At 42.8% G+C, this 27,161-nt stretch overlaps 1 protein-coding gene and 1 long non-coding RNA gene across 5 annotated transcripts; both read left to right on the forward strand.

Annotated features, from left to right (window-relative positions):
- Nucleotides 1–3,075: 3,075 nt before the first annotated feature.
- Nucleotides 3,076–6,936, forward strand: LOC307046556 (52 kDa repressor of the inhibitor of the protein kinase-like). Of its 4 annotated transcripts, XM_079692967.1 has the most exons (4): nt 3,076–3,740; nt 3,830–3,937; nt 4,213–4,260; nt 4,493–6,936. In XM_079692967.1, exon 4 carries the CDS (start codon nt 5,240–5,242, stop codon nt 6,764–6,766), a length of 1,527 nt encoding a protein of 508 aa, XP_079549093.1. In that variant the 5' UTR covers nt 3,076–3,740; nt 3,830–3,937; nt 4,213–4,260; nt 4,493–5,239; the 3' UTR covers nt 6,767–6,936. The 4 variants fall into 4 exon arrangements, with proteins under 4 accessions (XP_079549093.1, XP_079549091.1, XP_079549092.1 ...); XM_079692965.1 differs by having other exon boundaries at nt 3,076–3,937; XM_079692966.1 differs by having other exon boundaries at nt 3,830–4,260.
- Nucleotides 6,937–21,326: 14,390 nt separating this feature from the next.
- LOC307047553 lies at nt 21,327–26,316 on the forward strand. Its single transcript, XR_013810484.1, has 3 exons — nt 21,327–21,493; nt 24,082–24,508; nt 25,046–26,316. It is a non-coding gene; the product is annotated as an uncharacterized lncRNA (long non-coding RNA).
- The last annotated feature ends 845 nt before the right edge of the window (nt 26,317–27,161 follow it).

The following is a 27,161-nucleotide window of genomic DNA, read 5'->3' on the forward strand; positions in this document are numbered from 1 at the left end:
ACAGAATCAGATTAAACAAAAAAAATAACTTACACATTAGCCACTCGTGTCCCATCCACTCCAATTATAACCACATATTTTGATCTCTCCGCCATACCGGTATAAAATCATGCATTTTGTAATGTCAGGGTTTTATATTGGAGGAAAATAGTTCAATTTGTCCTTTTTATTCTATATCACTAGATGTGACATTTTACCATTGAATTACATGCTTGTCATTGCTTGGTTTCTTTGCCTGTTGTATAATGGGGCCCTGACAGCCATTGGAATACATCTATGCAACTAATATGATGTAGGTGTGTTGGTATGGATGTGGAAGAGTGGTATCAGCTGAGAAATGTGTGTGTGTGTGTGTGTGTGTGTGTGTGTGTGTGTGTGTGTGTGTGTGTGTGTGTGTGTGTGTGTGTGTGTGTGTGTGTGTGTGTGTGTGTCTGTGTGTGTGTGTGTCTGTATGTACAGTGTGTGTGTACAGAGACAACAATATACAGTAGATTTGGTTTACAGCAAGTCGCAGTTTTCGCCTAATATCTTTCTTTCTCTCTCTCTTTTTCTCTCACTCCCTCATTCCCAAACTCATACACACTCGTACATATTAAACCTCCTTATACCTTGTGTGTGTGTGTGAGTGATTGTGTGTGAGAATGAGACAGGATTAAGTATGCTCTCATGGCGTTTTGTTTTTCATTTGTGCTGTTTCATGTGTCTTAGAGGTAAACAGATGTATGGTCTTGACCCAGCTTGACCTCGATGTTTTGAATTGTTTGGAACTTCAAAGTCCTTTTGATAATTACTCTTTAGCAAACAGACATACACAGCGATACATACACTCCTTGAAGTAAATAAAAACATCTGGCTGCAAAGCCAAAGCTTCAAATATGTGTAGTTTGGCTGGATGGTCATTTCATTCCTGTGATACGCAACAACCAGCAAGACGAAGAGGAGCTTATCTGTGGGACAAGAGGTCTCATGCAGCCCTTAACTTCAGCTGCAGGACTCAGGGCCGGCCCAACCCATTAAGCGACATAAGCGGCCGCTTAGGGCCCCGCAGCCACTGAGGGGCCCCCTAGCAAAAAAAATAAATAATTTTTTTTTTTTTTTTTTTTATCTCAGTACACCGTTGCTCTACTCTAAAGTCGCATCTAAAACGCGATCTGATCTAGCTGTGTATATTTTGTTATTTTTGATTGTTATATTCAATCCAGTGTTCGAAATGGGGGGGAGCCAAGGGGGAGCTTGGCTCCCCCGAAGAGGGAGGGAGCTCCCCTGAAGGCCGACTTTGAGATAAATAGGGGGAGCTGCATATTTGTGTCACACAGATTAGAAATGTTGAGTTTCTGTAAATAAAAGTTCTTGAAATAAATAATAGTCATTGTTCATTACAGTTTCTGAATATTTGTTTTATATTTGTGAATATTTCTGGGTGTTGCCATCTGTACGTGGCGGCGCTGCATTCTTTACGCTACTTACGTTGCTATGGTTACGGCGGCGATGCCGGCGGCGTATTTGAAATGTTCATAAAAAATATGGCGAAACGAAATCAGCCAAGCCTCGCAGCTTTTGGATTCACAAGCAAAGAAGCGAAGGATTCTAAAAATGACAACGTGAACGGAACAACTTTTAGCTAGCCGGCTGTAAGCGGCATTAGGGTCGCGTTTGACAGCTCCACACCGAGGGAGAGGCTTGCCGATGCGGAGCCTGAAGAGGCTTCAACAACGGCCACAGCCGCCGGCGCCACCTGCACTAGCAAACCTGACGATGCCCATGACCTGCCTTTTAACTGGACACAGAAAAGATGGAGTGAGTGGAATGAAAGCTATCCATGGCTTTTCATTCCACTCACTCCATCTTTTCTGATGAATGTGGATATGAGATTTGCAAAGAGGCAAAAAGTATATTGATCTCTCTGCCGCTCGCAGAAAAATCCACCGGAGTGCACCTTTCACAAGAAAGGATTCAGGGAAAAGTCAGCAGTGATTAAAAGAATAACCTGCGGAAAAAGATTTATCATCACCATAAGGGCCAGGCAAACGAAAAAGCGATCGAGATTTCGGAGAGGAGAAAAAAAGATGTCCTACCAAACAAGCTATTGGCGATCAATGTTGACCTAATGCAGGAAACATATAGATCTTTCAGGTCTGCCTATATGATTAGCAATAAAATAAATAAATAGGGCTCCCCCGAAAGCAAATGGGTAATTCGAACACTGATTCAATCTCATTAGCTACAGGCATTTGAAGCTTGTAAAGGGAGGATGACAGCTCTCACTCGCCACTCTGCTGTTCCGCAGCGCCGCTTCCCCTCCCTCCGCTGAAATGATGAATGTAAGGTGTATAGTAATCATAGATAACACGGCAGGGTCCGTTACAGTTTGTTTTCATCTGATTTCAAATAAACAAAGTATTGGCTTTCAGAATATTAAACTTGTTTCGGCAAATTCAGATGATAAATACAACTTTGAAGCTTGTAATGGCATAATTAAAAGCGGAGAACGGAGTAACTTGACGTCACAGCAGGCATAACAACAGCCGGTGTTTCTCGAGTGTTTTCCCAGAATACACACAAATGCAAAAATACACAAACACACACACACACACACACACACACACACACACACACACACACACACACACACACACACACACACACACACACACACACACACACACACTCGCGGGCTTCCCCCAGACCAGTAATCCAAACGAAAATATCTTCCCTCCGTACTATTTTGATAATTTGCTCCGCTAATAATCAATCAGATCGATCCAGAGAAGAGGAAACTTTGAAGGCCTTTTTTTCTCAAAATGATGACTCTGTAACAGTCATTATATAATGTGACATATTTTGCTTAATATTTGGAGTACAAAAACAATCGTCGTGGCGTAGGTGTTACTCTCATCTATCTCAGATAGAAGATATGATTGGAGACGACCAGCCAATCAGAATTGACCTTCTCGAGTTCTCCGATTGGTTGGTTTTGTGGCACATTTGTAACGCTGTGACAACTTGAGCGAGCAGGCAGGCAAAGCTGAGCGCTCAACTGTGGTGCCTTCAGTTTGCATGATGTCTGGCAAAAAAAGGAAATACGCCTCTGGTGATCAAAAACGAAAAAATAGAAAACATAATGAAGAAAAAAGGCAAGACAATAAAGGTATGTAACTTCATATTATGGCTCTGTCTCCTGTCCTGTGTCCCACTAACAATAGTTGGATAACTTGGATTTGGGAGTATTCTAACTTACTTACTACTACTACTTACTTTCTAGCTAACGTTACAGCTAGCTAACTAGCTAAGTTATCATTATTATCTCAGCCTTTCTGTAGAATAATGCGATGCTATTAACGTTACTGATTAATTTACTTTAGAAAAGTTTAGCTCAGGCAGCAAGTCACACTCGTAGCTAATGTTAGCTAGGTATATGTGCTTGTTTCATATTTTGACCAAGTAAACCAATTTCCCCTGGGATTAATAAAGTACTATCTATCTATCTATCTATCTATCTATCTATCGAACTATCCAAACATCATTGTGTGGGTTCTAAGTTCATGTAAATGCAAGTATTCATTGGCTGAATATTGAATTAGCTATATAAAGCTAGTATGTTCCATTTGATGTTCCATTTCAAGTCTGTTTCCATAAAGCTTAACTCTGTAACATACTCTCCTCAGGAGCACTTCTGAAGTACTTTGGAAGCCCACAGCAGGTGCCAGCACACACCACAACGTCCACTGAGGACACTGTTGGTGAGTTCAAATGGGCCCAAAGTGAGAGCTTTCTGAATTTGGAATATTAAGTCATTACATTACGAATCATATATTTCTTTATTCCATAGCAGGTCAATCAACCTCCACTGCTGCTGTTGGTGAATGTGAAACCACAAGGTCAGCTGTTGGCACCAGTGACTCCGATGTCATCCAAGAAACCGCCTCAGACAATGCTGGTAAATGATGTGTTAAGTGTATAGATTAAGCCCATAGAGCTAGCTACAATTGCCATTTGTCGAAGTTCTATTGAGCAAGCTCGCTGTTCATTGCTTATAATAAATATCTGTCATGCATGGGGCAGGAGTTTGATGATACCTGTTTTTAAGGACTGATTCTGGATCAGCACTTTGGAGCTATCTCAAAAGCAGCGCCATAGTGGTGAAAAGACAGCTGATCTAGAGACAGTCCTATAGTCATATATTAAACAATGATATACTTCTTTATTCCATAGCAGTTCCATCAACTTCCATCACTGAAGAAACCACCTCTGACAATGCTGGTAAGTTTAGGCCTACATCAAAGAGACCTTAACTTTGTTTGTCAAGAAAAGCAAAGCACTATGTCCAATCAATCATGGTATTATTATTATTATTATTATTATTATTATTATTATGAATATTATTATTACTATTGTGTTCAATCATTCAACTGTGTTGTTCATTGCCAGGAACATCAACTTGTAAACATGTCAAGTAACAAAAACTTATTTTTTAAAATTAATTTCCCTGTAGGTATTTCTGTACCCATTGAAGTTGAGAGCAGTACCATTACGCCTACTACACCTACCTCTGTAACTTCTACTCCTTTTCTCTCTGGTTCACCAATGGATCCAACTGGGTGGCCATCAGTACTTAACGATCACGTACGTACAGATCTGGTGATTAGGGGGCCAGTACAGGTGGACAGAGATTTTGTATTCCCGAAAACACCAAACAACAGAAGCGTTCATTATCATTACATGTTTAGAACACTTGTAAATGGTGAGAAAGTTAAGCGAAGCTGGTTAATATACTCCAAGAACAATGATTCAGTCTACTGCTTTTGCTGCAAGTTGTTTTCCAAGAAATCATTAAAGCTCATAACAGAGGGACAACAGGACTGGGTGAATATTGGCGCATTACTGAAGCTACACGACAACAGCCCAGATCATGTGAAAAGTGTGTTGACTTGGAAGGAACTAGAGCTCCGTCTTAGAAAAGGGAAGACAATAGACAAAACAGAGTTGTACCTCCTGGAGGCAGAGAAGAAGAGGTGGAGAGGTGCTCATTCGGTTGGTTTCCATCATCCAATCTCTAGCAGAGAGGAACCTGGGACTTAGAGGGACTGTTGACACCCTGCATAACCACAACAACGGGAATTTCCTCAAAGAAGTTGAGCTAATTGCCAAGTTTGACCCTGTTCTGAAAGAACACATCAGACGCATTGACAGTGGAGGAAATTACACTACATACTTGGGTAAAACAATCCAAAATGAACTCATGTCCTGTATCAGTGACACAATACTTGCAGCAATGGTGGCTGAAATCAAAGAGTCCAAGTATTTTGCCATCATTTTGGATTGCACCCCAGACGTCAGCCACCAGGAGCAGATGACTGTTGTGATTCGAACAGTGAGTGTGAAGAAAAGGACTGAGATCAGGGAGCACTTTCTGGGGTTCATCATAGCCCCTGCATCCACAGGGCTTGGTTTGTCTACACTCATTTTGAACAGGCTGGAGGAGCTGAAGATCCCCTTTGAGGACTGCAGAGGACAATCCTATGACAATGGTGCAAACATGAAGGGCAGAAATAAAGGGGTGCAGGCCAGGCTGTTGGAGAAGAATCCTCGAGCTCTGTATGTTCCTTGTGCAGCCCACACACTGAATTTGATGGTGGCGGATTCAGCCAAAGGATCAATAGATGCTACTTGCTTCTTTGGTAATGTTCAGAAGCTGTACACCTTGTTTTCAGGTTCTCCCCAGAGGTGGACCATCCTGAAAAAACATGTGGACATCACTCTCAAGTCCTGGAGTGAGACGCGGTGGGAGAGCAGAGTGAATAGCATCGAGCCGTTGCGCTACCAAACGGATAAGGTCAGGGAGGCTTTGCTAGAGGTGAGGGAAAACGCAAATGATCTCATGGTCAGAATTGAGGCCCAATCCCTGGCAGAAGAAATTGGATCATTTAGATTCCAAATCTGCGCTGTTGTCTGGTATGATATTCTGTCAAAGATCAATACAGTTAGCAAGCTCCTTCAGTCTGTCAACATGCAGCTGGATGTTGCGGTCAGTCTCTTAGACAAAACCAAAGCATCGCTGGTAACCTACAGGGCCACTGGGTTCACAGATGCTCAGGCCACAGCAAAAGAGCTCTGTGGAAATATGAATGTTGAGGCAGTGCTGAAAGAAAAGAGGCTGCGGAGCAAAAAGAGGCATTTTGCCTACGAGGCAGCTGACGAGGCAGTGGCTGATGCCATGACGAGACTGGAAACAGGATTCTTTAATGTTGTGGTGGACTGTGGCATCCAGTCTTTGGAGGACAGATTCAAGTCCCTGGGGGAAGTAAGAGACAAGTTTGGAGTGCTTCACAACTTCCATAATCTGGATGATGAGTCACTTACAGACCAATGTGCCCTGCTGGGAAAAACATTGACCTGTGGCGAAGAGGCAGACGTTGACTGGAGAGAGCTAGCCATGGAGATGCAAAGCCTTCCAGAGCTTCCCAAAGAAGATATGACCACATTGGAGATGCTCACCTTCTTAAATGAAAACGAGCTGTGTGAGATCTATCCAAATCTTTGGATAGCGCTGAGAATAGCCTGTACCCTTCCAGTGACAGTGGCGTCCGCAGAGAGATGCTTCTCGAAGCTCAAACTGATAAAAACATACTTGAGGTCCTCCATGGCCCAGGATCGCCTGAGTGGAATGGCAATAATCAGCATAAACCACCAGATTGGCAGCCAGATCTCCTATGATCAGGTCATCAATGACTTTGCCTCCAGGAAAGCAAGAAGAGAACAATTCTGACTGTACGTACGAGAGGAACATTTGTATTTGCATTTGTTTTTTTACATTTCATTTCATTGTTAAGCAGTTTGTTTTGCACATATTATTTAATCCTTTAAAGGTATTTTTGGATCTATTTATATATTCTATTTAGTGTTGAGTGTTTTTTATTAAAAATATCTATCTTTGAACAGTGATGGTCACTTTGTCAGTCTTTTTATTCTGTACTGTCAGTTCATCAGTGCTATCTGATATGACTACTTTATTCAAGTTTATGTTCATTTGTCAGAGTACTTTTGATCCCCTAAAATGGGGGATCAAATGTAATATTGGACAAATTAACATACACTTCAACAAAGTAGTCATATTTAATACTTGGTCACAGTATGCACTTTAACCTCATAGTCCTTGTTTAATTTCAAATCTAATGTGCTGGAGTACAGACTCAGAGCCACAACAACAAAACATATGTCACTGAGGACTGAGGAGTTTCTATATTTCTGTTCACTGAGTTTATATAGTCATTAGTTATAGCCTAGGTAGTTATTTGTAGTCAATTTAAAGACTGTGCTGCTCTTCTCAGGTCCCACTTTAGTGTTTACATGCTTATTTGTACAATATGTGTGCTCATACTAACATCATAAGACAAAAGTTGGTTCCGTGTTGTGTGTAGTGAGAACGCGCTAGAGTGAGGGGGGCCCCCAAACAAAATCTTGCTTAGGGCCCCCAAAAGTCTAGGGCCGGCCCTGGCAGGACTCATGCTCTGAAACAGAAACACCCTGAAAAGGAGAATCTGGTGTGGATCTGCCCGAACTGTGCTTGAAAGGAGTCAGCACAAGGAAAAACCACTTTTTTGCCAAACAGTTCATTTATCGGATGGGGGCAGAGAAGAAGGAACAATTCTGCCCCGAATCCCACGTTGATACAGAGGAATCGATGAGGACCTTTGCTGAGGAGGTTGAGGAGCTGCAGAGGAGCTGCTGAGGAACAACACGATGGTGATGAGGTTGAGATGTATGAAGGACTACAAAACCTTTTAGATGGAAAAAGCCTGATGGTCAATAAAGTGCTTAGTGATCTCCTCCTCCATCACACCGCAAAGGGGATGATAGCACCAGAGATTGCCCCAGGATTAACAAGAATATTCGTTGCGCCGCCATGTGAAGCCATGCTTAGAGAAATGATCAGATGTTTGTGGTGGAGTCTGATCGTTCTTCGTCTGACCCTTCCCCTGAAAGTGGAGAGGACACAGAGAATCCCATCCCGTAGCTGCGCTACATTCCTCTGCACTATCCTATCCAATGTTTGCTCTAACATCTGTGGCATCAACATCCCTCCAGTTTGCCACCGAACGTCCCCCATGCAGATGTGTCATGTCGACAATACTGCTGATGATCTCAGGGGTAAAGAATAAATCAAAGAAGGATTCCAAGTCATGAATTCATATTTATTTATTTATGATGGCATAACGCGTGGGCCCTGAAACCAAACCTCTGGCAGCAGGAATGTAGCGCGGCGTTTCCTCGTGAGAGGGAAACCAGATTTGAAAATGTTTTGATGTCCACCCATGATGGACACGATCCTCCGGATAGGATAGTGCAGAGGCATGTAGCGCAGCTACGGGATGGGATCCTCTGTGTCCTCTCCACTTTCAGGGGAAGGGTCGGGCGAAGAAGGATCAGACTCCACCACAAACTCCACATCAGATTCTCCTTCTCATGTTTGGCAAAAAAGTTGTTATCCTTGTGCTGACTCCTTTCAAGCACAGTTCAGATCCACACCAGATTCTCCTTCTCAGGGTGTTTCTGTTTCAAAGGATGAGTCCTGCAGCTGAAGTTACGGGCTGCATGAGACCTCTTGTCCCACAGAGAAGCTCCTCTTCATCTTACTGCTTGTTGCGTATCACAGGAATGAAATGACCATCCAGCCAAACTACACATATTTGAAGCTTTGGCTTTGCAGCCAGATGTTTTTATTTACTTCAAGGAGTGTATGTATGGCTGTGTATGTCTGTTTGCTAAAGAGACATTATCAAAGGACTTTGAAGTTCCAAACCATTCAAAACATCGAGGTCAAGCTGGGTCAAGACCATACATCTATTTACCTCTAAGACACATGAAACAGCACAAATGAAAAACAAAAGGCAATGAGAGCACACTTACTCCTGTCTCATTCTCACACACAATCACTCACACATACACAAGGTATAAGGAGGTTTAATATGTACGAGTGTGTATGAGTTTGGGAATGACGGAGTGAGAGAAAAAAAGAAAGAAAGACATGAGGCGGAAACTGCGACTTGCTGTAAACCAAATCTACTGTATATTGTTGTCTCTGTCGTCATCATCGGCGGTCACTCGTAGTCGAGTATGACTGTCCTCCTTCTCGGTCCTTGTGGGTCTTCAGGTGGGCATAGAGGCCAATTCTGGACCCGATTATCCTTGTGCAGTGTGGACATGGGAATGTAGTGGTGGAGGGTTTGGGTTGGACCTGTTTGGTGGTTGATCTCTCCTTCCTGAGTCTGCGCTTGTCTTGTGCAGCATGGCAGAGATCATCATTGTATAGTGCAGCACCCTCACAGACAAGGTTTCTCCAGGTCGCCCTGTCTTTTGCAATGTCTTCCCAAGCTTTTAGGTCTATGTGGCACTTCTTTAGGTTTGTTTTTATGTTATCTTTTTACCTCTTCTTTTGGCCTCCAGGGGGCCCGTTTCCCTTTAACAAGTTGGGAATAAAGGACTTGTTTTGGGAGGCGAGAGTCAGGCATGCGGATAACATGGCCAGTCCATCTGAGCTGGTTTTGGGCAATGGTGGCAGTGATGGTGGGAATGTCAGCCTCCTCCAGGACACTGGTGTTAGTGCGCCGATCCTCCCAGCTAATCCTAAGGATTTTTCGAAGGGATCTCTGATGGTATGCCTCAAGTGCCTTTAAGTGCCTGCTGTATGTGTTCCAGGCTTCTGATCCATACAGAAGAGTGGGGAGCACCACAGCTTTATAGACCAAGATTTTGGTCTTTGCTTGGAGGTCACGGCTCTCAAAGACTCTCTTCCTTAGCCTTGAGAAAGCCCCACTGGCACAGCTGAGGCGATGGTGTATTTCGTCATCAATAACAGCTTTTGATGATAGGAGGCTGCCAAACAGCTCGCTGCACCCGCACTGCGAGGGGGACCCAAGTTCCCGTCAGCAAAAACACGTGGGTTTGCTATCCTGGCTCCAAAATGGTGGAATGAGCTCCCCATTGAAATCAGGACAGCAGATAGCTTACACATCTTCCGACGCAAACTGAAAACTCATCTCTTTAGACTCCACTTCGAGCGATAGAATTACTAACAAAGCACTTATATACTAATAAAGGGCTGGCTTTCTAAATGCCAGTTGAGTAGCACTTGAAATGTTTGGCTCTATGAAACCTGATGTACTTATATGATTCTGTTTTCTTAAAGGTTGTATCTTCCTGGTCGAATGCACTTATTGTAAGTCGCTTTGGATAAAAGCGTCAGCTAAATGCAATGTAATGTAATGTAATGTAATGTAAAAGGTATGGGAAGTGGTCCACATTTTCCAGTCTGATGTTGTCAATGGAGATGTTTGGGGGTAGGACAGGCTTACTGCTGTTTGGTGGTGGTTGGTGGAGGATTTGGGTCTTTCTTATGTTGATGGCTAGACCAAGCTGTTTCTATGCTTTCGCAAAGGCTGATAGGATACCCTGTAGGTCCTCTTCCGAGAGGGCTACAAGGGCGTTGTCGTCCGCATACTGCAGCTCCATGATCGATATGGTGGTGGTCTGACCTTTAGCCCTGAAACGGTTGATGTTGAGGAGTTGGCCGTCAGTTCAGTACATGATGTTGACTCCCTGGGGCAGATGCTTGCTTGTGAGATGTAGGATAGCAGCAACAAAGATGGAGAATAGTGTTGGAGCGATGACACATCCCTGTTTGACTCCTGTGTCGACCCGGAAGGGTTCAGTTTCGTCTCCACTGCCACTGAGTACCGTGGCTGACATATTGTCATGCAGCAGTCTCGGTACCCGGACGTATTTTTCTGGGCAGCCAATCTTTGCCAGTACCAGCCCAGAGGGCCTGACGGCTCACTGAGTCGAAGGCTTTGGTGAGGTCGATGAAGGCCATGTATAATGGTTGATTTTGTTCTCGGCATTTTTCTTGCAGTTGGCGAGTAGTGAAAATCATGTCTGTAGTGCCTCTGTTTGGGCAAAATCCACTCTGAGACTCAGGAAGGATGCTTTCTGACAGGGGGGTGAGTCTGTTGGCCAACACCCGAGCTAGGGCTTTCCCTATGGTGGACAAGAGAGAAATGCCACGGTAATTTCCGCAGTCTGCCCTGTCTCCCTTCTTAAATATGGAGACAATTAAGGCATCCCGAAGCTGAGCAGGGATTTCCTCTTCTTCCCAGATTTTGAGAAGCAGGGCATGGATGTGCTTAAGAAGATCGGATCCGCCTTTCTTCAGGACTTCTGCTGGGATGGCGTCGGGCCCAGCAGCCTTGTTGTTTTTCATATTCTTAATGGCATCCTGCACCTCACCCAGGCTGGGTGGTTCTCCCTTGCTTTCAACTATGGGCTGTTGACAAGGCCGGATTAATCATATGGGCAACCTGGGCAAGTGCCCAGGGGCCCTTGAGCAAAGAGGGTCCTCAGTAAGAAGATAAATGTTTTTTAAACATTTTTTAATTGTTTTATCTTGTCTTTTTCGGGCACAACCTCACTCATCATACATTCTTTTAAATGACACTCACTCTTCACTATAAATAACACAGCTTTTCTAAAGGGTCAAATTTATATATTTTCTAAACCGTTCCTGTACTGTAGGTCTCACTATGTATGCGCTCAACTTTATTACTATGCAGCGGCGGTGTATAGCCGAATCACAGCCCCACCCTCACTCATGTCACATTTTGTCACGTGAGTTGAAAAAATGGATGGTGCCGGTAGCCAAACGCCCAGCAGGGCTGCGAAAAGAAAGAAAAAGAAGAGAGAGTGGCGGCTGCATTAAAAAATTTCCCAATAATAAATAGCTTTTTCAAAAAAGCAAGAAGTGACGAAATAAGCCAGCAAACAAAAGGAATGGTGGCGGCGGTCACGGAGGATGTTGTCGAGCTAGCGAGCAATGTTAGCCTTGAGCCTTGGATTTTGATGACCTAATCGCAGATTTTTCAAAGAGAAAGGCAAGGAAGAAACACTTCTAAAAGGTAAGATCCACTGTCTCTCACACACACACACACACACACACACACACACACACACACACACACACACACACACACACACACACACACACACACACACACACAATCTTCCATCACATATACTGATCACTTAGTTGAGCAACCACACAATTTCACTACATATTTTAATTTTGTAACTCTCAATGTTTGTGACTAATAGAACTCCTTGTGTATTTGTACAGCCAGCCAGTCATATTTTGGCATTAAGTGGGGTGCTGCTCTGAGGTTTTGAGTGATATTACCTAGGTCTTCTTGAGATCTTATCCATTGTATCTTTGTCTTGTGATTTCTGACTGAAAGGGCAAAAGGCTAGACCTACTTTGGTTGAACTATGTAGCTGCGTCCCTGCTTTTGACAAATAGGTGTGCGATTTGACATGCCAGATTGACATGTTGGTAGGTATGGGTAGGCGTGGTGTTACTTGTTGGTACGTGGGTTTGGGGCAGGGGCAGACTGGCCATCGGGAATACCGGGAGTTTTCCTGGTGGGCCGCTGCTGTACGTGGGCCGGAGGGCCGCTCGGACTTTAAAAGAAATACAATACGATGCCGCGCAATAAGTGGGCCTGTCTGTCAATTAATCCCAGGGCAACTTTTTCCCCCCAGTCCGCCACTGGTTGGTGGGTGGGGGGCCATGAGCACTCAGTGCCCAGAGGGCCCTGGAGGTACTAATCCGGCCTTGGCTGTTGAGGGAGTTGGTCAAGAGCCTCCATCTCAGGAATGGTGTCCCATCTGGTGATATAGAATAAAAAGGACAAATTGAACTATTTTCCTCCAATATAAAACCCTGACATTACAAAATGCATGATTTTATTCCGGTATGGTGGAGAGATCAAAAGATGTGGTTATAATGGGAGTGGATTGGACACGAGTGGCTAATGTGTGAGTTTTTTGTTTAATCTGATTTTGTGCAAAAACTAATAATGCAAAAAAATCAATTTTGCTGCTAATCTTTGACATATACAAGACTGTGATAAAAAAAAAAGCCGACCCCCCCAACATTTATTATATGGAAAATAACTGCCTTTTTGTGCATGTTTTTCATAGAAAACGAAAATTCATGTTTTCAAACTGGCAGTGCAAGGGTTAAAATCCTGAACATAATTTAACATTTGGTATTTTTGATCAAGACTGAAGTTGATTGAAAGATTTAACCCGAAAAAGTTTTAAAAAATATTAATCTGTTGTCATTTTAGACCAGTTTTTGGAAGTGGAAACTTTTGTCCCGAATGACTAATATGTAACTTTTTTGTTGAATCTGATTTTGTGCAAAACACACACAAATTTTTTTGTAAACACTGGCAAAAAAGAAAAAATGTACACAACCCGAATGTGTTTTGCTGCTGTGTGGACACTCCGTTAGTGCAGTAGACAGGTCTTCACCGTTGTGTTGCCAGCATCAGAGCACCTCCTGAGCGCGGTGGCATCTTCCCCATAATACTTGGGAATGCATACGAGTGAAGATGGGGGGGAGTGGTGGTGGTGCTGCAGGGACTTCACCCCTCATGTCTGCAGCAAGCTGCTCCCTGAAGGACTTCTGGGTGTGTGGCTTCGTCCTGCCGGGGTCACCCCTCATCTTGTGCAGCTCCTTGTGGAGAAGGAAGCTGTTCACCACTGCAATGTCCAGAAAATGGTAAAAAAAAGTCTTGTACCATTTCATGGTTTTGTGGTGAACGCTGTAGTACCCAATCAAAGCATCGGATGCATACACGCAGCCCATGCTTCTGTTGTAGTCCACCACAGCATCAGGAACGGCAACAATCTTAGTCTGCCACACACCAGCCCGTTTCACTTTCCTCCTGAAAGTCTGTCCACTGAATCAGAAGATGCAGAGGGAGGCTGAGTTAGTGCTGGTGCAGACGTCCGGCGGCGTAGCTTGGATGTTGATGGCTCTGGGGCAACTGTATGCTGATCTGATGCACGTCGTAGCTCGGATGAGGCAGATGTTGATGGCTGTGATCCAGAAGCCATTTGATACTCGTCTTCATCACTGTGAAAACAAATGTGGAAAAAACAATTACTTTGATTACTTCACTGGCTTATTCTTTCAAAAATGTAACTCAAATCAGAAATAATTCCTCCATTTAGCGTGTGTGAAATAACAGTATACACATATATGTATACTGTTATTTCACACACGATATACAATACAGCTTTATTTATAAACTGCTAATAGTCAATGTCTGTAGAACTACAAACAGCATCCATTTGGCGTGTGTGGAATAACAGTATATATATATAGAGAGAGAGAGAGAGAGAGAGAGAGAGACTGGGTTGATATACAATACAGCTTTATTTATATACTGCCGTGTTATACTCACGAAATACAATTCATCTATTTATACGTTCACCAACACAATGTTCCCATTGTTTTAGTTTCTCACGGAACCAGTGGCGGCTGGTGGAAATTATTTTAGGTCGGGCTATTGTAATGGTGAATAGACCACACGGGGAACATTTTGAGAAATTACCCCTTAAATTAAATTGGCTACACTATTTCATCGTTGCTGTTGTATGATTGCTGTTTAGCTACGGTATTTAGCGTCTACAACACCTCCGCTTTTAGGGTTGACGTAGACCCAAACATCGCCCGGAGGTCCCCCAGTGTTGTTGCGGGAGCTGCTGCACTAGCTAACGCTCCACTAGCTAACGCTAAATTAGCAAAACAAACGTTTATTTATTTTGCAAATGGTGCTGCGGACTTCAAACACGTTCCCCTCCACTGGTTTCAACCAAGCACTAAATTAGATGTTTTCCAACCAAATACGGTTGAACTGACACTTCCCCATATTCATTTGTAAGTAGATTCGAAGATACATGAGTTTCTGACTGCCGCAAGCTGAACCTATGTTGCTAGGTTACTAGCTGGGTGTTCTCCAATAAGGGGCAGGGGGAAACAAAGTTAGTGATTACTGGTTCCATGTTGATTTAATTCAATATAAATTGTTGGGGGGAACTGAAAGGCTATTACCGTACTGGTTACTTTGCAGCCCGGACATTTCCCCCAAAACACATTTAGACGCTATCACAACACAGAAGTACCTTTCAAATCCGATCATTTTTAAGACCTTCTCAATCATATTTAAAACCTTTCTAATTTTTTGGGTCATATTTAAGACCTTTTTAAGGCCTTACATTCAGATTATCAAATGTAAGACTTTTTAAGACCCCTGATGAGACTAAATACGAACATTATATGCAGACACAGACGTGGTTCAGAATCACAGAAATATTAGAAAACAGACCATTAAGGCAACACATCTAGTTTGATAGATGCTGTCAAAACTCAACTACAATAATATGTGTGTGTGTGTGTGTGTGTCCGGCTGTTTGAAGAGCAAGCATGGGAAACAAAAGACAGTGTTTACCTCTTTGCATCCAGCTAGTCACACACACAGTTACAATCACACTCCCTGTAATTGACATAATTAATAGATAGTTTAGCTTCTCACCATCATTTGCTGTGGCCCACTGATGTTAACGATCGTAACTGAAAGGCTGCCTGTCAAACGTAAACATTCAGCCACGTGACTCGCAAACTCTCACAAGAGTTTTACACAAGACGGATCCTTTCTAGCCATAACCCTGCACCGGGCGCTGACATTGGTGCCCGGTGATCATCAGATTTGACGACGCTGATTGGCTGAAATTATGTTTCGGAGCCATAGCTTACAGATAGCAACAGTCAGCTGCTAGTGCCTGCTGCTGCACTGATTGAGGGCTCCTCTCTTAGCGCCCAGACGAGAGAGGGTAATGATACACGGTCAAGGCCAGGCAGGAAACATGTGACTTATCAGTAACTTTAAACATCGTAACACCATTTTAAACGAGATTTTATTGTAGATTATACATTTCACTGATACCAATTATATAATATTTACCTTGTTCATTAAAAAATAAAATTAAAAAAATATATTAAAAAAAATATATATTTAAAATAAAATATATATTTTTTAATTCTAATTTTTTTAATTTTAATTTGTAATGTGGAAAGAGGTGGGGCGGCGCCCCTAGCGCCCCTATGAGCCGGCCGCCACTGCACGGAACGATAACGCTACACAACAAAGCGGCGTCCATTTTGTATTTTGCGAGTGTGGAATTACTATAGATTACACCAAATACACAACTAATAGATATAAACAGAGAGAGTACATACCTTACCTGAGGTTCATAGTCAGGGTTGCCTGCTGTTGTCTCTGTGTTCTCTGTTCGCTGTGTTCGTTGCTGCTGTGCCTGTGCTGTGCCTGTGCTGTGCCTGTGCCGTGCTGTGCCGTGCCGTGCTGTGCCGTGCTGTGCCGGGCTGTGCGGCTGGCTGTGCTGCGTCATGTGAGCAAAGCAGCCGCTGCTGGCATTCAGAGGCGCCGCCAGGGATTTTGGGCCCCATGAAAAGATATCATATTGGGCCCCACCACCAGGCCCAGGCCACGCCAACCAAGCACAATGCTGTAACCACACCTCCAGAACCCAACCGACTCATTTATGCTTTAAATAACTCTACCTGTACAGGCTTGCATCTATCTAGTAGTCCAATACTAACTACACAATATTTACTGACACTCAGCGGTGAAAATATAACACTGTGCAGACGTGCAAAGTTCTGCTGCAGTAGAATTCACTATTTTATATAACACTAACATTCCTGACAATAGACCTCAATAGTCATCTTTTATGGTGTACATGCCTTTTTAATAACGTTTTTGAATGGAACATTCAAAAATCAAAATAAATATAACTTAAATATACATGACCTCTTACATTAAAATAAAGTGAACATTAACACCAATATTATCATTTATAAAATGCTATAATAACATAAGCAGCAGATTTTTAATTAAATATACATACCAACTACAAAATAAGTGGGTATTAAAGTGTAAACGGACAACAAAACGGAAATGGAAATGAAAAGGCCTGATGGTGGTGCTAAATCAGAGCCTATTACCTGTTCTCAGTCTTTTTCTCATCATGCATCTTCTGTGTAGTGATCCAATATCGTTACCATAGCCTTGCCCTTTAAAGAGCATCTTGCAGGGTTTTTTTTTTCTACATTTATGCTTTAACTTGCTTGAAAATTACAATTAAAAAAGTGAATGTAGGATTTGATATGTTTTACGAGACATAAGGGCAGGAATTCAGAGGGAAAGGAGCAATTTTGAGCTCTGCTCTTAAAAACTGCTTTTTTTTAAGGTCATACGTCAAACGCGTCATATTACATAACAAAGGGGAAACATCTCCGCTCTCTGACCGCGGGTATAGTTAGTAGTTGCGTTGAGTTGAGCGGTTGTATTTTAGTGAGCTGGTATTTTTTGGTAGTTTTACATTGTATTTCACCATTTGTAATCATGGTGCATCCACCTCCCTGCAGCACATATTCTCCACGGCTTTATCAGGAAACCGTATTATATCTCTCTCCCCCCCCCCTTCTCTGCTCTCTCTCTCTCTCCACTCCGGTACACGGCACCGTAAGACGTAGTGTGGAGTTGCATTAGGTAACGCTGTGGTGACTGTACTGCTCCAGCCGTCTCCTTGTTGTTTGCTTGTTTCCCCCTTTCTGTGTTGTTTGTGTGTGCGTGGTGGCTGTCACTCCTGGCTCCCGGCTCAACCTCCACTTACCTGCTGCAATCAGCTGTGCGCCCTCCCCGACTACACACCTGCTTTCCATCAAGCCATTTACAACGGCATATCAACGGAGGCTCCACAACCTTTCTCCGCCAGATCGTCAAGTATCAGCCGTATCTCGCGTCTCCCCTCCGGTACAAAGCACCGTAGTGTGGAGTTGCATTAGGTAAAGCGAGATACAGCTGATACTTGCGCATTAGTTTCTGTTTTGGATCAGTATCAACAGTCCTGCCAGTAACGTTATTATATTATCAATGCTACTTTAGTTATAGCCTGATATATGATAGCTAACTTCACAATGTTGTGATGTGACGTTAGCTAACATTCTGTAGCTAACGCCGGTCACTCACCAAGATAGCTGCCCAGTTCTCCACTGGTTCTCCTCACACCACAGCTCAATTTCTCTCCGATGGCCGTTATTTCTTCTAATCCTTGGCTGCTCCTGGTCTCTTGGACGCCTAGAGGCTCATAATTATAAGGTTGTGGTCCGTCATATGCATTCGAATATTCATGTTCAACTTTTTCTGTGTCTTCTGTGTCGAAACTAGCATTTGGATCCATGTTTATTAATACGTTAAACCGGCCGCTCTCCCCCTTGTTTCCCCCATGTTACGTCACACGCGGGAGGTCACGTGCCGAGGCTTTTTTATGCGGAAGTGAAAATGTCTTCCAAAAACGACGCCAGATGTCACTGTAGTGTATATTTCTGTATATTTTTGGGGAAATCTAGTGTATTCATCATTTTCCCTGGCTCAGCCTTACTCACCAAGAGCCCAGCGCCTTGCCTTCTTACAGGCAAAGTCACTGATCAAGTCCTTGAAGTCCAGCTTTCTAGCTAACTGTCTTTCAACGGACAGCATGGCAAGACTGCAAAGCCTTATGGGGGGTCAGGGCTGCGGAACCTAAAGATGGATCTGTTGGTCCTGGCACCAGGGGAAGGGACAACTGATTTAGTATGAATAGCTGCTGAAAATGTACCTGCATTTATTAAATGTCAGCTAAAAGAGGAGTGAAATGAAAAACCTCTGAATTTTCTGTGAAGATATTAACAATACTTAAAGGTGGGGTAGGTAATTTTGGAGAAACCAGCTCGAATGCGAAAATACACAACCGGAAAAAATCTGCCACTTCCTTACAGAGCCCCTCCTCCAACACACACGAACGCGCACATGACCAATGAGGACATGAGATAAGTTTGTGCACGGCTGACAGGCAGGTAGGCAATCCAGTTATTTTAGCCGGGCCGGCTAAAATGAGTGGTCGTGCTTTTTAGAGCGCCACGGCTTCCACAGATGACATTTTTTATGGATTTTTTGTCAAAGCACTTAAGATATTCATTGGAAACGTGATGTTAAGAGCATTCCATGGAATATAACAAGTGTATCTCGAGCCGGTTTCTCAAACTTAACAATTATTATTATTTATTATAATTTCCACCACTCATGGACCACACCCACCTTTTCTTTTGAAAAACTGGGTGACATAGTGTCGCCCTTTAGTCCCTCTCTCTTGTCTTTCTCTCCTTTCTTTTCTTTCTTGAAAGTCTGACTTTGTTAGTCGTTGAGACATCGTACACACATAAGTACTAGCATCCCTCCACACATGCTCTCACTAGTCTTTCTGCTAGAAAGGGCCGGTGGTGCTGCACAGCGTTTGGAGGCAGGACCAAACCATTACATGTAAATAGAGGGGGGTGTTTGATGCTTTGGATAATTAACTTTTGGAAGAAAATAAGTTAAATGAATCATAAGTTTAGTGAGTACATCATCAATATGACGTTATATTAATGTTAATTATTGATGATTGATGAAAGGTTACTTAAACATTTTTTCTTAATGTTCTAAGATTTTTTGGGGCCCCTGTCAGCCACGGGCCCTTAGAATCATGCTAACTTTTCACCCCCTTACGGCGCCTCTGCTGGCATTATTCATACTACGCAGGATCCTATCTCTGGAACCAGTGCTTGAATTGGGCCGGTACTCACCGGTACGCAGTACCGGCACTTCTGATTTTTACCCATGTGGTACCGGCATTTTACTGAGTACCGGCAAGGTGCCGGTACTCAGTAAAATGCCGGTACTCAGCCGCCGGCAATATACGTATATATTGTAAATGCAACGCAGCGCAAATGTGGGTCTGACTCTGCCTCACAGAGGGTGACTGGCTATCTACATGACGTGGCCTGCCGACATTGCCACTTTCATACAGATCATACTAATGCCCTCGATTGGTCTCTGTGTGTCATTCAAGCTCGGGAGGGTGTGTGTTGGTGTATGTGTGGCGCGAGCGAGCGAGAAAGCGCGCGCACCGGTTACGTGTATTGTTGTTAGCATCTGGTGCTAGCTAGCTGCGCTAATGGATATAAAGAGCTTTTTCAACAACAAGGTGGAGGGAGAGTCCTTTGCTGTCAGACTGAGAGGCTGATAACTACAGCTCTGGTGAGGTAAATTACTCTCTGAGTCTTTAGATAGTTAACTTAGTTTAAGTTATCTCAGTGGGTCTCAAACGGTTCGGTCACCATTTATGTAAACACATATTTCCATTTGAGGGGGTAGTGATTAGTAAAATATGCATGAATAATACAAACAAAATGTTAACTAGGTGAAAAAAGGTAAGATAAACTTGTTGAGAGCTAAAACTAGTCTTTGCTGTTGCCTCAAAGAGGAGCAGGGGGGAGAGGAGGGAGACAGGAGAGGCCGATTCAGGAGCCCAGACACACTCACAACTATAAATGAACCAAAAACAAATAAATAAACAAGTTTCAATGTTTTTTCATTTTGGATATTGTATGTTATTGGTTATGGCCATGTACTTATGATTTTATGATTATTTAAATGTATACATTTTTGTTTCATATGGGTGTAGTCTCTTTATTTCCCCCTCAAAATGCACCAGATTGATGCATTTAAGTCCAACATTTTAAAAAAAATCTTACCGGGGGAGCATGCCCCCGGACCCCCCTATAGGATTTGAGGCCCGGCTCCACTGTTCCCAAATAGATTTGCAATTTTTTTTAAATAGTAACCCATCTCCATATGTTTCTTTTGGGGTAGTAGATTTAAACTAGAGGGCTATCACTTTGTGCAGCAATGCTATTGACAAATAAATCCAGCAAAATGGCACAAAAAACTGGTAATGGCCTCAGGGACGAGGAGTCATTTAACCAGCCAGTAGGAGTCAAGCTTTACTTTCTTTTATATCCATAAAGAAAAAGTAAATCTGTTTACAGTTGTTTCATTATGGATGTTGAGAGGTATCCATATATCTCTTCATTTTTCTCTCAAATTGCACCAGATTGATGCATCTAACTTCAATATTTAAAAAAATAATGTTCACGGGGGAGCATGCCCCCGGATCCCCGTAGACTAGAGGGTGTCAGGTTCACTCCCCACTTATAAAAATAGCGCTTTACCACTGCACCCCCTCTAATCTCAGATGCACCCTGAGTCATTTTGTTTAAGTACAGTGAGCCTTTCTAAAATATACAGTAAAGAGACAAACCCACCAGCATTATAGGATATACTATGACTTTGTGCCAAATACTTGTTGCTGATTTAGAGTACTGGCACCTTTTATATTCCAATTCAAGCACTGTCTGGAACCGATTGGTCGATTTGGGTGATTGACACCTTTTTAAAAAATGTATAGCCAATAGAATCGAGGGGGAGTTAGTCAACCCCGCTAAACACTTACGTCAAGGAGAGACAGGCTTGCGTAAACAGCACGTGAGACAGCCGGAGCCCCGGACTGCAAAACTTTATACCTACTCTGCGGCCATGAATGTAATGATGGATTATCAGCAACAATTCTAAAGTGATTAAGAGACATTGGATTAACCTTGAACAGCGTTTTTATTCCCTTGAACACAACTTTTGATCACAAAACAGCAATGGTAAGACATAATTATTGTTATGGTTTAGAACAATGTTTTCTTGCTCCGTTCTGGCTGCTAGCTCAGTGAGTTCGTGTCATACAGTGATGATACTTATATCAAAAATAATCTGTGGAGTATCAGCTTTCAGATGATATGTAGTTTGTGCAGAAGATATTAAGTTTTAAAGATCGTTTTTGCTAGTTAGCACCGGAAGTAGCATCAGCCTGTTTTCACTAAGGGCTAATGCTAACGCTTCTCTTGAGACTTGTGTTTTGTTTCGGTAAAAATGGCTAATATCGTCAGGTTGCTGAGTGTTTTCCCGTTATTTGAGTATAAGACATTCATAGGTTTTTAAATATTAAGAAGCCCCCAGACGCTGTCTCCTGCAGTGACGCGTTTTCCCCCCCGATGGCTTAAAGAGCAACTTCCAAGACACCTGTGAATAAATGTGTAGGAAAATTATGAATACACTAGATTTTCCCAAAAATATACAGAAATATACACTACAGTGACATCTGGCGTCGTTTTTGTAAGAAATGTTCACTTCCGCATAAAAAAGCCTCGTCACGTGACTTCCCGCGTGTGACGTAACATGGGGGAAACAAGGGGGAGAGCGGCCGGTTTAACGTATTGATAAACATGGATCCCAATGCTAGTTTCGACACAGAAGAAGTTGAACATGAATATTCAAATGCATATGACGGACCACAACCTTATAATTATGAGCCTGCTAGGCGTCCAAGAGACCAGGAGCAGCCAAGGATTAGAAGAAATAACGGCCATCGGAGAGAAATTGAGCTGTGGTGTGAGGAGAACCAGTGGAGAATTGGGCAGCTATCTTGGTGAGTGACCGGCGTTAGCCAAAGAATGTTAGCTAACGTCACATCACAACATTGTGAAGTTAGCTATCATATATCATGCTATAACTAACGTAGCATTGATAATATAGTAACGTTACTGGCAGGACTGTTGATACTGATCCATAACAGAAACTAATGCGCAAGTATCAGCCGTATCTCGAGTTACCTAATGCAACTCCACACTACGGTGCTGTGTACCGGAGGAGAGACGCGAGATACGGCTGATACTTGACGATCTGGCGGAGAAAGGTTGTGGAGCCTCCGTTGATATGCCGTTGTAAATGGCTTGATGGAAAGCAGGTGTGTAGTCGGGAAGGGTGCACAGCTGATTGCAGCAGGTGAGTGTAGGTTGAGCCAGGAGCCAGGAGTGACAGCCACCACGCACACACAAACAACACCGATAGGGGGAAACAAACAAACACAAAGGAGACGGCTGGAGCAGTACAGCCACCACAACGCAACGTGGATGCACAACGCACCCAGGAACGAACGCTAGCTCCGGTCCTTTTTACTGTGGACTCGATGTCCTGACAGGCTGGTATTTGTGCAACCTGCACACACACAATACTGCACCATGATTACAAATGGTGAAATACAATGTAAAACTACCGAAAAATACCAGCTCACTAAAACACAACCGCTCAACTCAACGCAACTACTAACTATACCCGCGGTCAGAGAGCGGAGATGTTTCCCCTTTGTTATGTAATATGACACGTTTGACGTATGACCTTAAAAAAAAGCCATTTTATAGAGCAGAGCTCAAAATTGCTCCTTTCCCTCTGAATTCCTGCCCTTATGTCTAGTAAAACATATCAAATCCTACATTCACTTTTTTAATTGTAATTTTCAAGCAAGTTTAAGCATAAATGTAGAAAAAAACCCCCCCTGCAAGATGCTCTTTAAGAGGTTAATAAACTATTCATAAAATCTGCTCATTAAAAACGACATGATAGAAAACATTTAATAATTTGACACATGAAGATCATTTCTTTTAATCAGAGCTTTGTCATGTGAAAACGTAGGGGTTGTGCTGTCCCAGTGATGTCATTCAAGTTATATCTCTCGCCTTTTTTTTACTCAAAGTGCAACACTAAATCCCTGCACCCCTTCAATCTTGTCAATTCCCTCAAAGCATTTGTTCATTATGTGGCCCTGAAATGACTATGCATTTGAAAATGACCTCTTTCAATGGTATCAGCAAAAACCAAACATTAAACCTTTTGTTCTGACGTCACAGCTAGTGGATCTGCAGCAGACACCAGGAACTTATGACACACATAAAGTATGTGTGTCCTATCTCTAAACCCCAAATTATCAAATTCACATCTGCTTATAATGTTTCAACAGATTTTAAATGGTCCTATTTGCCTGGGTCCAAATGCTATGAGTTCAAGTGTGAAATAATCACGACATTGATGTATAACTTTGAGGCTTCGTGAAATTGTGCCAGATGTGTCGAAATTTGCTAAATGGAATTTCTGTTCACACATTTTCTTACCTGTATTTAGAATGTTCATTGTTATAAGATTTTTTTTAAAGTTATTTGTGACTTGAACCGGGAATTGTGAAGGGATGAAGAGGTTAAATAATTTGTATTTTGGTCCCATTTTCACAATATGCAGCAGTGAACATCTACTAGACAAAGTGTTTGCTAGGCTGTCCTCGTCCATTCTGACATACAAGACCACCTTCGAATGTACATTAAGGTCCCGTACATATGCACCACCTTATCACACTCCACAGGGAGGCAGATTGATTGCAGTCTGAGGAAAGGAGGGAGTGTTGACTGGAGTCGGGGGTGGAGGATGATCCTGCACCACGCTGACAAACCGCACACATCCAGGTGACATTCGGGAGGAAGGGCTCCGTAATAGCAGCTATACAGAATCACCCATGACCATCACCACCTTGGGAGAGAGACAAGCCTCCCCACCACCATCCACACATCTTTCCCCCCCAGGACAGTGATCCAGATGAGGTGCCGCCATCAGTGGGGGTGGAGGGTGTCTTGGGGGAAAAAAGCGGCAGTTCATTTATCACCCTGATGCAACTATAATGAAGTGATAATGCATTAACACATTCACCGAGGGTGGCACAGGGACAAGGAGACGTGATGAGAGAAAGTGGGGGATAATAAGAAGGAGACATCACCATCATTCCCGGAGTAAAGGTGACGGTACACTCATGGAGTTCAGCTCGCTCAGAATAGAAACACAAGCATGTCTATGCATACAAATGTGAGCATAGCTGCCATGGCTTTTATTTGAATTGTATTTGACTCATATTATGTAAAGCCATTTAAAGACTTTACTTAAATCCTGAAAATAAACTGAAATAGCAACACAACTCAATGTGGAACTGACTCACTTTTTGCATACAATATTTAACCTTAAACCTTATTTGCATGTACAGCACTTTGGCTCTACCAAAAGTCGCTTTTTAAAATGTGCTATAAGTAAAACCTGATTTATTTTGATTAAACAACTACTGAGCAGATACAAAAAAAAAAAAAAAGGACCCCAACTATATAATAATACACAATCCAACTGATAAGATACAGTAAGGGCTGTGATATCCAGCACTTGTTTTATTAAGGATAATTAAAAAGATAATCACATGACGTTTGCATATAAACAAGTCTGTGACCAACACATGTTCATTTACATATATATATATATATATATATCTGTTTGTTTAAACTTTCCAGGTGACAGGCCAAGAAGATGCTGACCACGAGAGTCAGACCTATTCCTAACATCAGTGAACTTCAGCATGGACTCAAAGGTACAAAGACACCTTTCATACTGTAAAAGGAATCGAGAAACGTTCTGGTTTAAATAGATAAAGTAACAACTATAATACACTGATATACATGCCATTAAACATGACTAAATACTGGAATCAGGGAAGTTGACTGTTCCTTCCATGCACAAAGTTACATTTAGATTTGAACAAGCAACATAATTATTTTGTCAGTTTTCACATGTAAATGTATTTAACACTATAACCACCATAAATTGCCATTTATACCCATATCCGCCAGCGGGTAATATTTACCTAATAGAAAATTCAGCGTAAACATGACGTGTTGCTATAGCAACGCCTTTTGTATACTGTGGTTCCTTATAGATAGAGAGATCGATTGAGAGAGAGATAGATAGATACAGTGGGGCAAAAAAGTATTTAGTCAGCCACCAATTGTGCAAGTTCTCCCACTTAAAAATATGAGAGAGGCCTGTGATTATCGGTATCGACCTTCTTTTTAATCAAATTGCCGATAAAACTTTGGCTCTGATGCGGCCGTTTCTCTGGCTGCAGTCACCACTCTCTGTACACGAGCAATGTCCCGCCCACAGCGCTATCTGATAGGCTATCACTGAAGTGTCAATCAACACTGAAGATTTTCCGGGCGGGAGCCAGTCAGAGAGACGGGACCTTCTCAGATTACAGGCAGGTGCGAAGAACGCAGACACAGACAGAGGCAAGCAGCAGCGCTGAGCGGCAGAACCATACAAGTGTTTCGAAGGTAAATCAGTTGAAAGCCGAAGTTCAATAAACATCCCAATCCCCTATGCTGAAGTTGCAAAAACACCACGATCTTATGATCCAATTCTATCAGTTTTCCCAGACATAGGCAAGCAGCAGCGCTGAGCGGCAGAACCATACAAGTGTTTCGAAGGTAAACCAGTTGAAAGCCGAAGTTCAGTAAACATCCCAATCCCCTATGCTGAAGTTGCAAAAACACCACGATTTTATGATCCAATTCTATCAGTTACACAGGGACGCGAGAAGTCAGTCAGAGTTGGGGGTGCGTGCAGCATCTCGCAGTTATCTGGCAAATGTTTAGCAAAATATTAGAAGTGAGGCTACTAGACTAACGTTATAGGTCTACTGTAATAGCCTCACTTTTAATATTTTGCAAAACATTAGCTAGCACTAGTGCAGGGGTCGGCAACCCGCGGCCCTCGAGACGCATGCGGCCCTTTAAGCCAATATATTAAATATATTAAAAGTAGCACAATTCATTATGTTAAACCTTCAAAAGTATCTAGATATCCCTGCCCTAATGCCAAAGGAACTGCACACTGAATATCTTTTGCCGTTTGATGTCTATGTCTGGACCGCTGCGTCAAAAAGGAGGGCTTCTGCCCCATTACTTCTCCGCCCTTAGTCTGTGTACTACGGTAGCAGTCGCACTGTTATTCTGTTCTTGTATGAAGGTACGTCCTAATGTGACGTCACTACGTTGACTGTTGTCAGTCTGTGAATAAACTACCGGAGACATGCTGAAGAGAATACCGAGTCTGATTTACTTATTGTTCATACGCGATTCATGTGCACCCAAGCTTAACAGGTTATGGGCCCAGGCAGAGTTGGACACAAACCGACTTGGAGATAAGTGAGTTAGATTATCGGAAGAAGTGTTACGCGACGTATTACGCGTTAGCCAATTAAGCTAACAAGCTAGCTTAGCAAGTGAAGTATATTAGCAAGCTAGTAGCCCTCGCGGTAAAGTTGGCGCGCAAAAATGGCAAGCAGAGCAACAGGTCTCCTGGCACCGCAGCTCTTATTCAAAGGATGTGAAGATAAGTATGACCTTTGGGAAACAAGATTCCTAGGCTGCTTACATACTCTGAGGCTAAAAGAGACTATCTTACATGAGCCCACCGGTGCTGATCAAGAACAGCTAGATGCAGATAGAAGGAAGAATGCTGATTGCTATGCTGAGCTAATAAGGCTGATAGATGATAAGAGCCTGTCGCTAATAAGACATGAGGCCGCAGATGACGGCAGGAAGGCTCTGAAAATACTGAAAGAACATT

The sequence above is a fragment of the Notothenia rossii genome, assembly GCF_949606895.1.
Source record: "Notothenia rossii genome assembly, chromosome: 7".
Classification (NCBI taxonomy): domain Eukaryota; kingdom Metazoa; phylum Chordata; class Actinopteri; order Perciformes; family Nototheniidae; genus Notothenia; species Notothenia rossii.